General features: G+C 35.4%; 1 protein-coding gene across 5 annotated transcripts in view; it reads right to left on the bottom strand.

The window, feature by feature from the left end:
* The window catches only part of CPED1 (cadherin like and PC-esterase domain containing 1), a 111,233-nt gene that overhangs the window by 12,948 nt on the left and 83,414 nt on the right, over window positions 1-14,871 (bottom strand). For 2 of the 5 annotated variants that reach the window (XR_009156106.1, XM_058191032.1), the window contains exons 18-20: window positions 3,119-3,236; window positions 2,257-2,438; window positions 1,838-1,953 (exon numbers count right to left, since the gene is read on the bottom strand). Coding sequence is in view for 4 of the 5 variants with exons in the window: in XM_058191032.1 (XP_058047015.1) it covers window positions 1,885-1,953; window positions 2,257-2,438; window positions 3,119-3,236 (369 nt within the window). In the remaining variant the exon portion in view is untranslated. The remainder of the gene's footprint in view (window positions 1-1,837; window positions 1,954-2,256; window positions 2,439-3,118; window positions 3,237-14,871) is intronic. The other 3 variants (XM_058191029.1, XM_058191031.1, XM_058191030.1) reach the window with 2 other exon arrangements.

The raw sequence follows: 14,871 nt of genomic DNA on the forward strand, positions 1-14,871 counted from the left end.
AAGATATTCATATTAACAAATCAACAAGTTCAAGATTGAAATATTTGATGCTCCTCAAGATCGTAAGACTAACTGAACAAAAAAAAATCATCTTGTATTTATAGAGAATCCAGAAATATTTTAAGAGGCTGCCACCATTATTCAGTCACAACCATAACATGAGTAAGGGAATTTAACTTGTGGCTTATGAGTTATTCCACAATTTCCCCTTTTGGGTTTCATGATCATAAATATATCCCAAAAATATTTTCTTCAATTTCAGTCCTACATTATTCTACATTTACTATGCTTTGTAGATGTGAGTAAACTCCTCAATTATATATAAAATATAACAATGTATGATTTATCGAGTATCGCAAGGAGCAAAAAAATATTACTCTTCAAAGTTGGAAAAACACACCACCGGTATTATCATTGTAGATTGCTCATACTTCTTGTTTGCTTTTTGTTTATGGGTTGGCTCTCAATGTAATGGAAAGACAAAACAATATTATTCTGTGTGGTCAAGACTTAATGATATGTTTTAAAATTGACCTGACTTTTTTTTTCTACATGGGATGTTTTTGTCATTTTTTCTGGTTTTTTTGTGTTTATTGCCTTATTTATAAATTTATTTTGTTTAATAAAAGAATTAAAATAGATTTTCTTTTAAAGAAGTCTGAATAAGAATCAACAGGCAAACTTGCTATAAATAAGGGCTTTTTAAAAAATAGAATAGAACTTGTTTTAAAATAGAGTAGATCTTTCTAGAACAATTATTTTGCAAGGTGAAATTATGGCAGGAATAAGGTTAGATAGTTAGTTCACACTTCAGATAGTATAAATGAATTTAAGTTTTCCAAAGCTAGAGACAAAATGAATGGCCACAGTTGGAATTGAAGAATTGCGTGCTAAATAAGTCAGGAACAGAAAAGGAATGATAGATATGTCAACCTTGACAGTGATTCTGTTTGACTACATCAGCAGGAAAAATAAGATCCAATCTTTCTTTTTTACTTTATTAGTGCCAATTACTTTATGGTTCATCTATTGTGGAATATTTTTCATGGTGCCATTATATAAAACAGTGTTTCCCAACCCCAGCAACTTTAAAACGTGTGGACTTCAACTTCCAGAATACTATGCGGGCAATTCAGAAAGTTGAAGTCCATATATCTTAGAGCTGCTGAGGTAGAGAAACACTAATATAAGGCAAATTAAGTACCATGATGCCCAACAGATTTTTAAGAATAGCATAGAATAGAATATAATTTTTTATTGGCCAAGTGTGATTGGACACACAAGGAATTTGTCTTGGTGCATATGCTCTCAGTGTACTTAAAAGAAAATAATAATAATAATAATAATAATAATAATAATAATAATAATAATAATAATAATAATAATAATAATAATAATAATAATAATAATAATAATATTTTAATTTATAGACCGCCCTTCTCCCGAAGGACTCAGGGCGGTGAACAGCCAGTTAAAATACAGAAAAACAGACAATATTAAAACAACAACAATTAAAAAGATATCTTCATCAAGGTACAACATTTACATCACAAATGATGGTCAATATATCAATATAAATCATAAGGATTACCAGCAACAAAGTTTTAATTCCTAAATTCTGGGACTCTGGGAGCTACTATTTAGTCCAAAAAATAAAATGCATGTGTGGTAAAGAAGTTTATGCGACATAGTATATAGTTGAATGTTTTAGATATTCATTAGTCATGCAGCTTATATTGGGGTTACTTTTAAGTGTTTATTCTTAATTGTATAATACACTGCAATATCTGCAATGTAACATTTACTTCTGAATACTTGTATTTGCAGACAGCTGTACCTGTGCCACACATCTCAGCCAGATGTTAGACAGTCAAACCATGCTTATTAAGGAGACACTACTTTTCCAAGCAGTCTTAGAATCTTCAAGTAAGAAAAGTGAGGTCCGCCTGAGGCCTGCACAAGAACATGAAGGAAGACTTCATAAATTTTGTCAGCAGAAGCAAAGCCATGCATTACAGGCCAGCAGAAAAAACAGAATTCACAAAAAAACAAATTAATATCTAACACTAACATATAGTATTTCATTAATAGAAACAAACTTAGGGTATTATTTAGACTACAATAAAAATTACAATGGAAGAATTATTAATATATTAATAAAGCAATATTCAGCTTTTTAAAAACACCATAGCTTAGATGAAGATATTTATTTATTTTTTTGGTATAGATTTTCCTCTTACCGACTTTGTGACTTACCTTTTTTCTTTTTACACACTTTTGGAGTTCTGGTTTATTCAGAACAGGGTACTGACAATTGTTCGGCTGCCATGTTATCTGCCTCCAATCACAGGTTCTGTTATCAGAACAACTAAGGCAAGGAACAACCCACTGTCCTGGAAAGTAGATGATAACCATTCTTACATCTCTACCTGGAATTTCTGGATCAGAAATAAATTGGGCAGACATTTATGCCTAGAAATCAAAATACTTTTACTTTCTCTTGACCCAATATTAAAAGGCAAAAATATTGAACCCAAATGGAGGAGACTTAAGGCAACAAAACAAATCTTTGCTTGACATAGAAATGGTACTTATTTAAATTTACATCTTTCCCTTCCGCCAAGGACATCCAAAATGGACTCAAAAATCAACTGTATAGATGCAACTATACTTTCAGATCTAAACCTCTCCAGTCCTTGTCCATCACTCTAACTACAATGCATCACTTAGCCAAGTGATAATATCAACTCTGTCTCCATGAACTGACATATAGCATTCTGGAGTTTTAATTGAAAGTTATCTACAGTTTTGCTATCTCTTTTTTTAAAACTGGTACTGCAATAGACAGATGCCATGATTTCCAAAATGCATAGTTTGTGCTCTGCCACTGAGCTAAAATTCCTTTTTCTAAGACAAATGCATTATTTTAACCATTATTAATTATTCATAATTTAAAGCAGAAGACAATTTAACAAATTAGTTTGGCTCTGGGTTGTTGTTTTTTTGACGAAAGCTTGAGCTTTTTCTTAATTTTCAAGTGGAAGGAAGCAAGGCATCAACATTCTTGTAAGAAGGTGAGAATATTTTTGAATATGCAAAGAATAGATTAAAAACATGCCTTTTACATCCCCCATTTCACATGTCTTCAACTGTGGCTGTGAAACGATTGACAGATATTCAGCAGAGAGAGGCTGCAAACCACAGGATTCCTCAGGATGAATGACTGAGCCACAATCCTAAATTAAAATGTCAAAATACAACTGATCAATATACAGAATATGTTCTATCACAAGTGAACTATAATGGGCAATAATATAACTGAAAAGAACAGTTAAGAGCAGGGAGAAGGAAGATATATTTTTATCCATTCCTCAGAATGTTCTGTCTCCAGATTGCCAATTTTTCATACCCTGATTCAGGAGCAGAATACATGTTTTGCAAGTAGAAGATATGAAACTGAATGTCCAGCATTTTTGTGGGAGACTTGGAAAGAATCTTCTCTGAAATAGGAAAAAAAACTTCCAGGTTTTTTTCTTTTTTTTAATTCATTCAATTAGTATAAAAGCTCCAACACCTATTTGGCTAAAGATGGTAGGCAAACAAAAACATGAGTGTAAATATCACAGGCAATGATAATTTAATCAATATTTAATGCTTGCTGAAGTTCCTTAGAAGAAGGTGGAGTGCCAATGTAATCTAATAAATGAGTAGGTAAAGAAACCAACATTATTTATTTATAGGCATTAAGTGCGTATAGTCAAGGCTATGGTTTTCCCAGTTGCAATGTATGGCTGTGAAAGTAAGAAAGAAAGGCTGAAGGCCAAAGAATTGAGGCCTTTGAACTATGGTTCTAGAGAAGACTCCTGAGAGTCCCTTGGACTGCAAGGCGATCAAACAGGTCAGTCCTAGAGGAGTTCAACCCTGACTGCTCTTTAGAAGGCCAGATCCTGAAGATGAAACTGAAATACTTTGGCCACCTAATGAAAAGGAAGGACTCACTGGAGAAGAGCCTAATGCTGAGAAAGATTGAGGACAAAAGAAGAATGGGACGACAGAGAATGAGGTGGCTGGATAGAGTCACTGAAGCAGTAGGCGTGAGCTTAAATGGACTCCAGAGGATGGTAGAGGAAGGAAGGCCTGGAGGAACGTTGTTCATTGGGTTGCAATGGGTCCGACATGATTTCGCAACTAACAACAACAAAAAAAAACAGTGGTAGACCACAAAGCCTGCCATTGCATGTCTTAACAGAGGCTACTAACTGAAGTTTCCAAGCAGTTTGATATTTTAGTTACATCTAGAATAGAATAACAGAGTTGGAAAGGACCTTGGAGGTCTTCTATTCCAACCCCCTGCTTAGGCAGGCAGCCCTACACCACTTCAGACAAATGGTTATCCAACATCTTCTTAAAAGATGTTTATAATCTTCTTAAAATATGTTTATAAAGATGATTATAATCTTCTATAATCTGAAGATTTTATATATATATATATATATATATATATATATATAATCGTCTGGATTACTGCAATGCTCTCTACATGGGGCTCCCCTTGAGGGGCATCCGGAGGCTTCAGTTAGTTCAGAATGCGGCTGCGCGGGTGATAGAGGGAGCCCCTCGTGGCTCCCATGTGACATCTCTCCTGCGCAGACTGCACTGGCTGCCTGTGGCCTTCCGGGTGCGCTTCAAGGTCTTGGTAACCACCTTTAAAGCGCTCCATGGCATAGGGCCGGGTTATTTACGGGACCACCTGCTGTGACCGAATACATCCCACCGACCCGTGCGCTCTCACAGAGAGGGACTCCTCAGGGTGCCGTCAGCTAGGCAGTGCCGTCTGGCGACACCCAGGGGAAGGGCCTTCTCTGTGGGGGCTCCCACCCTCTGGAACGAACTCCCCCCAGGACTTCGTCAACTTCCGGACCTCCGAACCTTCCGTCGCGAGCTTAAAACACATCTATTCATCTGCGCAGGACTGGATTAGATTTTAAATTTTATATTGGTTTTAATGGGTTTTATTATTTATATTGTTTTTAAAAATTGGGCCATGTAGAATAAGCTTTTTAACTGTTATTTTACTTTTTATTTATATGTACCTTTTTATTTGCCTGTGAACCGCCCTGAGTCCCTAGGGAGATAGGGCGGTATACAAATACGATAAATAAATAAATAAATAAATATATATATATATATATATATATATAATAAAAAGTATTATTCTTTGCACTGTTCAGTTGTGACTGTGTAACACTATTTCATTCAATTAGGATAGAATACATTTACCATCTGCAACTAATTGTGCTTCGGAGAAGATCTGCATATGTCATGAAGTCATTTCAACACTCTTGTTTAGTCAGTTTATATCTTTTTTCATACATAACCAAGCTGTGATGATCAAATGCACTATGAAAAGTATACTAATGAAATTAGTGAGAATGAGCTCATAAAACTGAAATAAGTATCTCATTGCAAAGAAATACAAATTCTGAACATATGGATTAGCTCCACTAGAAGAAAGCCATTAATGCAAGAGAACAAATGAAAAGCAAATGCAACCATAATTGGCAGGGGGATGCTTAATCCTTTCTTCCTGTACTAGATTGCCCAGGGAGTTTTCCCAAATGATATTTGTCTCCATCCCACCTCCATAGCCTCAAGTCAATTTCTTCCAATATTCGGCCCCAAACCTCTGATCAAAGGAAGAGAATGACAACAAATGCATGTGAGAAGCACTTTCAGTTCTATTTTTGTTTGGCCTCTTTTTGAATAGATGGAAATGTTAGACCTGTGAGACAGTCCCGACAAGAAACACAACCAGGCATGCTAGCTCTGTCTTTATTGTAAGGTTATATATTAAGAGAATCTTGCAAGACTGAAAAAAATTATTCCCCCCCTTCTTTATATTCTCTAGAAAAAATAGGAAAGGTCCTTTCTGAAACATTTCCCCACCTCCCTCTTGGGTGGTGAGCTGAGACAATGTTTACATGCTGGTTTGCAGCTCTCTTTCTGTCTCCCATGGTCATTCCCACACATCATTACAAGGAAGACTATATGTTCGGTTCAGCAGCAGAAAAAGTAGGAACATAATCCCAAGATACATCCACAGAGGAATGCTGTCAATATAGTTTACTTGGACTTCGGTGAGGCATTTGATAAAGTACACCATAACCTACTACTTCAGTGATGGCGAACCTTTTCAGCACTGAATGTCAAAAAGTGAGCACTTCGCACACGCTCCTCAGGGCTGCGACCAGGAAGAGGCGCTGCCCAGGGGGCATCCCACATGCCAGATAAGATACTTCTGGTTTAGTTATTATTTATTGTAAATTATTTAGTTCAGAACTGCACAAAACTTTCATTAATAAACTTTGCAGGTCAGGAAAGATCATTAGGCTATTCCTAATGGAAAAGAAATAATGGGAAACACAAGTTCTTGGACTGGCATCTACAACTATCCAAACAGTGAAAAACAGTGGACTCTGGAATCATGTAAAATCTGGATGATCTAGCTGCTACTGTGTCTTTTGCACATTGGCACATGTTGGAGCTCAATGGAATCCAAAATGCACCAATTAATTTCCAATATTTGTGGAAGATGTATGCTTTAAAAACCTGTTGTTCATTCTCTAAAATAATACATACGCTGTAGATTTATTATTGTATGCACTAAAAATAGATGGACAAGAAAGTGACATTGTATATTATACATCCCCTCTTGAGCAACTTCCTACAAGATGGAGAGACAGACTACAAAATGTGGAAGAGCATAGTAAAAGACTAAGTGAAATATAAATATGTTGTAGTTGATGCAGCATATAAATATCTAATAACAAGTAAAAAAACAATAAAGTGATAAAGTGAAAGTGAAATTAGAAATGCAAATAAACTAAAGAAGCATCTCTGTAAAACCAAATTATGTCAAATTATGCCAAGAAAGCAAAAGTAGACATTAATACAGAAGCCAGGAACGTTTTAGATTTATTTGGTATATAATACCTCTAGTGAAATTATTTCCCCTACGGATGATGCTTCCATTAAAACAAAAATTATTTGCTGAGTTTAGCTGTGACTTCAGTAAAATTAATGTAATTTATAATATATAAATGCAAAATCAAATGTCTGAGTCCGACATATCATTCATCTATGGTTCACTTACTTTCTATTATTTCCAGAATTAAAAAGCGCAAAATATAGCCAAAATAAATTTGAGTTTAGCATGCTGTTTTTCCTATTTTATCCCACAGCTGAACCCTTGCTTCATCCTTAAACTATACATTCTTCTTCAACTATAATGCACCCACAACAGGCCAAAGATCAGGAGTTTGGTAGCACTTTTTTGGAATAATACATTTTATTAAAATGTATGCTGCTGTGAACTTAGCCGACTTCATCAGATGTTTCTTCAAATTAAATACTACATTTTAATACATTTTCTTGGTTGGGAAAGATGCTATGAGACTCCAGATTTTCGGCCACCAGAGACTCCCCTCCTAGTTTCCACAAATTATGATTTTCTCAATTTCCAGTATAATCTGCATAATATTCTTTGCACAGGGAACTGGCCTCAGCTCATAGATAGACAATGTATAGCCTATAGAAAGCAACCACTGTAATTTCTTAATAATTTTGTTGTTGTTGCCAGAGATCTGACTGGTAAAAATCAAAAGCATAATCTGAGTTTTTCAAATAAAAGCAAAGAAATAAAGGCATATAAGTTCTCAGATCAGCTGAACAATCTAAAAAAGTAATTCCTGAAGTCCTGTCCATTATTCTGCATGTCTTTCTAATCCTTTTAATCTATTCTCCCATGCCTTGCATTGATTGCTGTGCTCACATTAATGGCTATAACTATTCACTTCACAGTCACTTAAATCCTAGTACTCTCTGATGTTTAGCCAAAGGTGCAACTTGATCCAGAGACTTATTGGAGTTCCTTACATAACACATCCAAGGAATCTGTATTGCCAGACATTAGAGCTAATAGAACAGCTGACAATTGCAAACTTTTTTACATCCTATTCCTTAGGATTTATATTCTAAGATTCCATCATATTCTTCTCTGCCGCAGAGTCTGTTTTGAACTGAAAGGATCTTTCTTTGCATTTCGGTTGTGTCATGAATTACGGTATTCTCTATTTTTCCTTTCCTTTTTGCTTTTAAAATAATAAAAATAAACAAAACTGTATGATAATTATGATAGAAATACATACATTGTCGAAGAGAAAACGCACACATAGAAAGCACTTTTTTAAAAAGTTAAAAGGGTACAAAAATTAAAAACATAGCATTATATATCATTGTAGCAATAAATAGTTGCAGTTTATATACTGCTAGAGCTCTCGTTGTTAGGGTTCTTACATGAGTAAAATGGTACATCATAGGACAGTCATTTTTGAGCAATGATACCTCAAATGGGATAATTTACAAAATGTGTACAAATAACAGGACCCATGACTCCCGAGGAAATGAAATACAGGAAAGTTATGGTTGTTTCAGTGCTGTTGGCTATTGCTGTACTGCAAATAAATAAATAAGTAGATATACATGGATCAAACAATGAAAATATTTTTTTAATGTGCCTCAATACATTTAAGCATATTTGTTTCCTTGTATTAGTGGAATAGCTAGGTCAGTTCCAACTTCTGATTTCTTAGGAATGAGTGTGAGGTTTATTCTAAATGTATTTCAACAAAGATTTATAGCAAACAGTGTCCTATATTGTATTTCCTTATCTAGTTTCCAAACTTATATTTGTTTATGTAAAGCATCAGCTTCAGATTTAATTTTGAAAGCAACCACCAACCAATAGGAGAAACAAAGATGAACTCTCTTACTCTTGTAGGAAGAAATTATTCAGAACCACTTGAAAAGGGTATAATTGGGACAAAAATCCTGAAGTTTTCATTAGTATATTTTCAATTTGATGAATGAGATTTCATTCTCCATTTTGTATGCTTGTGTATGTATAAAAGCAGAATTGCAGTGAAACTTCATAGGTGAAATGGAAAATTAATGCATATATTTAGTTACAAAATGCCCAGGGACATTTATTAATGTCTTTTCCTTCGTGGCCATTTCTCTTTCATTTTTTCATTTTACAGTTTTCTCTTTATGCTACTTTCCTAGTCTCATGCAAATCGATTAAACCTCTTTTAGCATTGGGTTTTTTTTAGGTTGGGAAAATATGGCAGGGAGTGAAAGTATAAAGCAATGGACAGATGTAACACAAAGCAGCAATATCAACAGAATTCAGTCTGCCTTCTGCAACAATAAAGCTCAAAACCATCATTAAAATTAATTCTCAGTCAAGCTGAGTTGGAAAAACAAAAGCTTCTTTCACAAAGAAATTCTTTTTTGATAGATGCAAGGTAAAATTTGACAATGCACTAGTTGTCACATGCAGCAGATATAGGTAAAAATAAGAAACCCTCAACAAAGTTAAGTAGTATATTGATAACAACTAAGACTAAAATAAGAGCCAGAGGATACAAAACAGGAGAATGTTCTCCCACTATTATTCCTATTGAAGTGAAATATAAGACATTCCTTGAGATCATGTCTATAAGTTTGCATGGCTAAGTTCCCAGCTGATTGTGCCTAATACTGCTACTTTTACAAAACTATTTCATTTAGCCACCCTATTCATGCTGTACTTGTTTATCCTGTTCTTTGGAATAAGTATGGTAATCTTTCTTTCAAAGAAGCCATCACAAATCTGCCAATCTCAAGGTTACTGAATGATGAAAAAAATTGTCTAATCATATGTTTGCAGACCACTGTAGCACATGTCTTACATTCAGAACCATTTTGTACGAATACACCATTGTGGTGTCTGGGTTAATATTATGCTTGGCACAGCTTTTAGCCAAACTGATAAAATTCTATCTTCCAAACTTATATTTGTTTATGTAAAGCATCAGCTTCAGATTTAATTTTGAAAGCAACCACCAACCAATAGGAGAAACAAAGATGAACTCTCTTACTCTTGTAGGAAGAAATTATTCAGAACCACTTGAAAAGGGTATAATTGGGACAAAAATCCTGAAGTTTTCATTAGTATATTTTCAATTTGATGAATGAGATTTCATTCTCCATTTTGTATGCTTGTGTATGTATAAAAGCAGAATTGCAGTGAAACTTCATAGGTGAAATGGAAAATTAATGCATATATTTAGTTACAAAATGCCCAGGGACATTTATTAATGTCTTTTCCTTCGTGGCCATTTCTCTTTCATTTTTTCATTTTACAGTTTTCTCTTTATGCTACTTTCCTAGTCTCATGCAAATCGATTAAACCTCTTTTAGCATTGGGTTTTTTTTAGGTTGGGAAAATATGGCAGGGAGTGAAAGTATAAAGCAATGGACAGATGTAACACAAAGCAGCAATATCAACAGAATTCAGTCTGCCTTCTGCAACAATAAAGCTCAAAACCATCATTAAAATTAATTCTCAGTCAAGCTGAGTTGGAAAAACAAAAGCTTCTTTCACAAAGAAATTCTTTTTTGATAGATGCAAGGTAAAATTTGACAATGCACTAGTTGTCACATGCAGCAGATATAGGTAAAAATAAGAAACCCTCAACAAAGTTAAGTAGTATATTGATAACAACTAAGACTAAAATAAGAGCCAGAGGATACAAAACAGGAGAATGTTCTCCCACTATTATTCCTATTGAAGTGAAATATAAGACATTCCTTGAGATCATGTCTATAAGTTTGCATGGCTAAGTTCCCAGCTGATTGTGCCTAATACTGCTACTTTTACAAAACTATTTCATTTAGCCACCCTATTCATGCTGTACTTGTTTATCCTGTTCTTTGGAATAAGTATGGTAATCTTTCTTTCAAAGAAGCCATCACAAATCTGCCAATCTCAAGGTTACTGAATGATGAAAAAAATTGTCTAATCATATGTTTGCAGACCACTGTAGCACATGTCTTACATTCAGAACCATTTTGGCACGAATACACCATTGTGGTGTCTGGGTTAATATTATGCTTGGCACAGCTTTTTAGCCAAACTGATAAAATTCTATCTTCCAACCTTAATTTCCCATGCCTCCTGTTTTAAACAAAATAGGGAAAAGATGGCTTTTGGATTTCAATACTATTAGAGCAACCCTGCAATGAATCATGAGATAGAATAGAATAGAATAGAATAGAATTGTTATTGGCCAAGTATGATTGGACACACAAGGAATTTGTCTTGGTGCATATGCTCTCAGTGTACATAAAAGAAAAGATACCTTCATCAAGGTACAACATTTACAACACAATTGATGGTCAATATATCAATATAAATCATAAGGATTGCCAGCAACAAGTTATAGTCATACAGTCATAAATGGAAAGAGATTGGTGATGGGAACTATGAGAAGATTAATAGTAGTGCAGATTTAGTAAATAGTTTGACAGTGTTGATGGAATTATTTGTTTAGCAGAGTGATGGCCTTCGGGAAAAAACTGTTCTTGTGTCTAGTTGTTCTGGTGTGCAGTGCTCTATAGCGTCAGAAATATCATGAAGAAAGGGGCTGATAGTGGAGAGGTTAGCAATATTCTGAGATACTAACAGTAACAGAGTTGGAAGGGACCTTGGAGGTCATCTAGTCCAACTCCCTGCTCATGCAGGAGACCTGTACTAGGGATTCGAACCGCCAAACTGCCAACCTTTCTGATCGACAAGCTTAGCCACTGAGCCACCTAGTCATATTATCCAACTGAGTCTCTAAAGCGATGCATTCTGGGGGGGGGGGATGCGCCCTAGTTTGATCCAATCGCTTTAAACTTGATTTTTCTATTGCCATCTATCGAGTGCAACACATGTTGATAGTTTATAAAAATGCAAGATAAATGGTGAAATCTGCCAAATTATATCTGGAAATCGACAGCATGTGGATTTAAAATGTATAAGATGCCCAAAGGATCTTTTTATTGTTATTTCTTTTTAAAAAGTCAAGGATGCTTATTGTAATGCTAGACTCTTTTTAAAAATAGATCATGTGATCATGCAACATTCATTCCACACACACACACACACACACACATATACCACATCCAAGGATTGCAATTGTAAGATTTTGGCCTGGCTAGTATTTATCTAAACATTAATTTGGGTAGTGCAGGATTTAGAATGAAATTCTTTTAAATCCTCATGTAAAACAATGTATTTAAGATATGGTGAATCATAATGGTGGAATGCTAATTGTAGTTAACATTCCAACTTTGGTGGCTTCTACTGTGTGGCAAAGCAGGAGGTTGCCAGTTATCTCAAATATCTATTCTGTTGATGCAATTATATATTATATAATCTTTTTGTATGATACCTACATATATTGTTATGACAAAATAAATAAATAAAATAAATAAATAAATAACATATACAGGCATCATTACTGAGATTTTGGTATATGTGCATTTATTTCCACAAATGTACATATTTCACTGCATATATATTTTAAACATTGAATTTATGGCACAGGGGTATAATAGGAAAGAGAAAAATTGGATGAAGAGATTATAGGATACAGACTAGCTTTCTCCGTCAGCCTCCTTCATGTCCAATCAGAATCTGGGAGACATCAGGCTTAAGTATTTTACAGTAAAAGTTACTGTAGTTACAGAATAGAGCAGGGGTCTCCAACCTTGGCAACTTTAAGCCTGGAGGACTTCAACTCCCAGAATACCTTTGCTGGCTGGGGAATTCTGGAAGTAGAAGTCCTCCAGGCTTAAAATTGCCAAGGTTGAAGACCCCTGGAATAGAGTATCCAGCAGCTGAAATGCTACTGAGAGAAATCGGGCAATTTAATGGTTACCTGGATCCTGTAGCTTGCATCCCACTCCCCACCCCCATACATTGCAACTCCCCATTTCTGATACAGAAAAAAGAGGGAAAATAGGTGAGATAATGAAGATGCTTTCCATTAATAGCAGTTCAAAAACTAACATTCCCCCTAAATCATATTGAACAGCCAAATTTTACAGCCCTGTAAACATGCAGCAGGGAGAACCAGTTGCCCACAAAAGGGGACCACCAATGAGAAGACCCAATTGCAAGTACTCTGTAATTGCAAGTGACTCCCTTGGCAAAGGGACTCTCAAAAGACCTTAAAAGAATGGGATAATATAGCTTAAAAACATACAAATGAGTGATAAATATATTGGCAAAGGAAAAATAAGTTGTAGGGGCAACTATCAAAAGAAGTGCAATTTTAATGTGATTTATTCACTTCCACGCTACAATAATTGTTGTGCAATGGTTGATTTATCTTACCTATACCCCACATCCCCCAATCCCACAAAGGATTAGCAGAAAATTTATAGTTATTGTAAAACAAATAATTGTCCCCAAATGACAAAACAGAGGGACTGCCAAAATATTCTCAGTTCTTCTCTACCTCATAACTATGTTGTTGGTGAACTTAGATCAGGGGTGTCAAACTCACGGCGTCACATTGTCATCATGTGACATATCATTACTTTCCCCCCCTTGGGGGTGGGCCTGGCCAGCACGTGACGCATCTGGCCAGTGGGCCACGAGTTTGACACCCCTGATTTAGTTTTTTTTTCAAAGCATTCAACTTCACCAGTCTCTGCACAAAATAAAACAGGAGTGAATTTCCGTCATTTTAATGTTAGTTGGAAGTTATTTAGACAAATCTAATTGGATTTTAACCCTCTCAGAGTAGCTAACCTAGGTTTATCAGTGGATGCTTCCATTCCTAAAGTCATAGTTTAACAAATATGGCAGCACTAGGAGAAGGTTCCCACCAGTAGTGGGTCTCAAATCCTGTCACTACCGGTTCGCTCATGGACATGTGCGCGCTTGCATGCGTGCGCAATGCTTCTGCACATGTGCAGAGACATCCAGGTGGGTGGGCAGAGCCTCCCGCTGCCACCACTACCAGTTCACCTTAACCCGGGGCGAACCGGTAGCAACCCGCCACTGGTTCCCACATACACATAGATGTTGGTTTGAGTATTTTGATAATCATAATCTGATTTGCTTTGCTTGATTATTACATTCTTATGAACGAAATCATTTTGGTTTGAAAAGTATGCTTAGGTTGATGTGTGAACCAACTTTATACAAAAAGCCCAGTTAGAAAACCATAATTTGTGAAGCCAGTGTCTCAATCTTATGATAGTTTCTTGCGATCCTTGTTGAATAAAATTTCTGTGTTACAAAGTTCATGATATCTCAAGTAATAAATGAAAGCATTATTGTTGTCTTGATCCAGCTGGCACGCTAGTACTACTTCCTTTTTATTTCCATTTCATCTTAAATCGTTCCCTGCTGTTATGAGCATAAGTGAGCATAAGTCACCTTCTTATAGTTATTCAGCTTCATTTGAAATATTCTCTGAACTGAATGAAGAATCTTCAGTAGACTTGCCAGCCTGGTGGAAACAAATCTTCCACTCCTGAAGACATTTCATTAAATCCCTGTTTATTTCAGTTGAATTGCAAAGGAACACTTTTAGGATTTGTTTTTATTATTGTTATTGGTAAGAAAAGCCCAAATAAATTATTTGACTGAGTTCAGAATGGTTCATTCCATTTTTCTTTCATACTGAATGTGGTTTATAACGCTGATCTAGTATTATTCATATTATTTAGCACCAAGGAGGGACATGCTTGTCATGACTTTCTGCATTTTTCCAAACAAAGGAATTTGGGGGAAATGATTGGGTTACTTCTTCCCCATTTGCAGTGGTCCAGATTTAGAGAAGGCTCTGCACGCATGGAAAACAATCTTGAAGTGATGCTACATAGAATGGTTCTTACATACAGTGCACTTGGTGCTTTAGATTACCAGCTTTTAAATAGTAAAATCTTTTCCTTTCATCATTCCAATGACTTGCTAATAGGAAGTTT

This window comes from Ahaetulla prasina, chromosome 7 (assembly GCF_028640845.1).
Source record: "Ahaetulla prasina isolate Xishuangbanna chromosome 7, ASM2864084v1, whole genome shotgun sequence".
NCBI classification, from domain to species: Eukaryota; Metazoa; Chordata; class Lepidosauria; order Squamata; family Colubridae; genus Ahaetulla; species Ahaetulla prasina.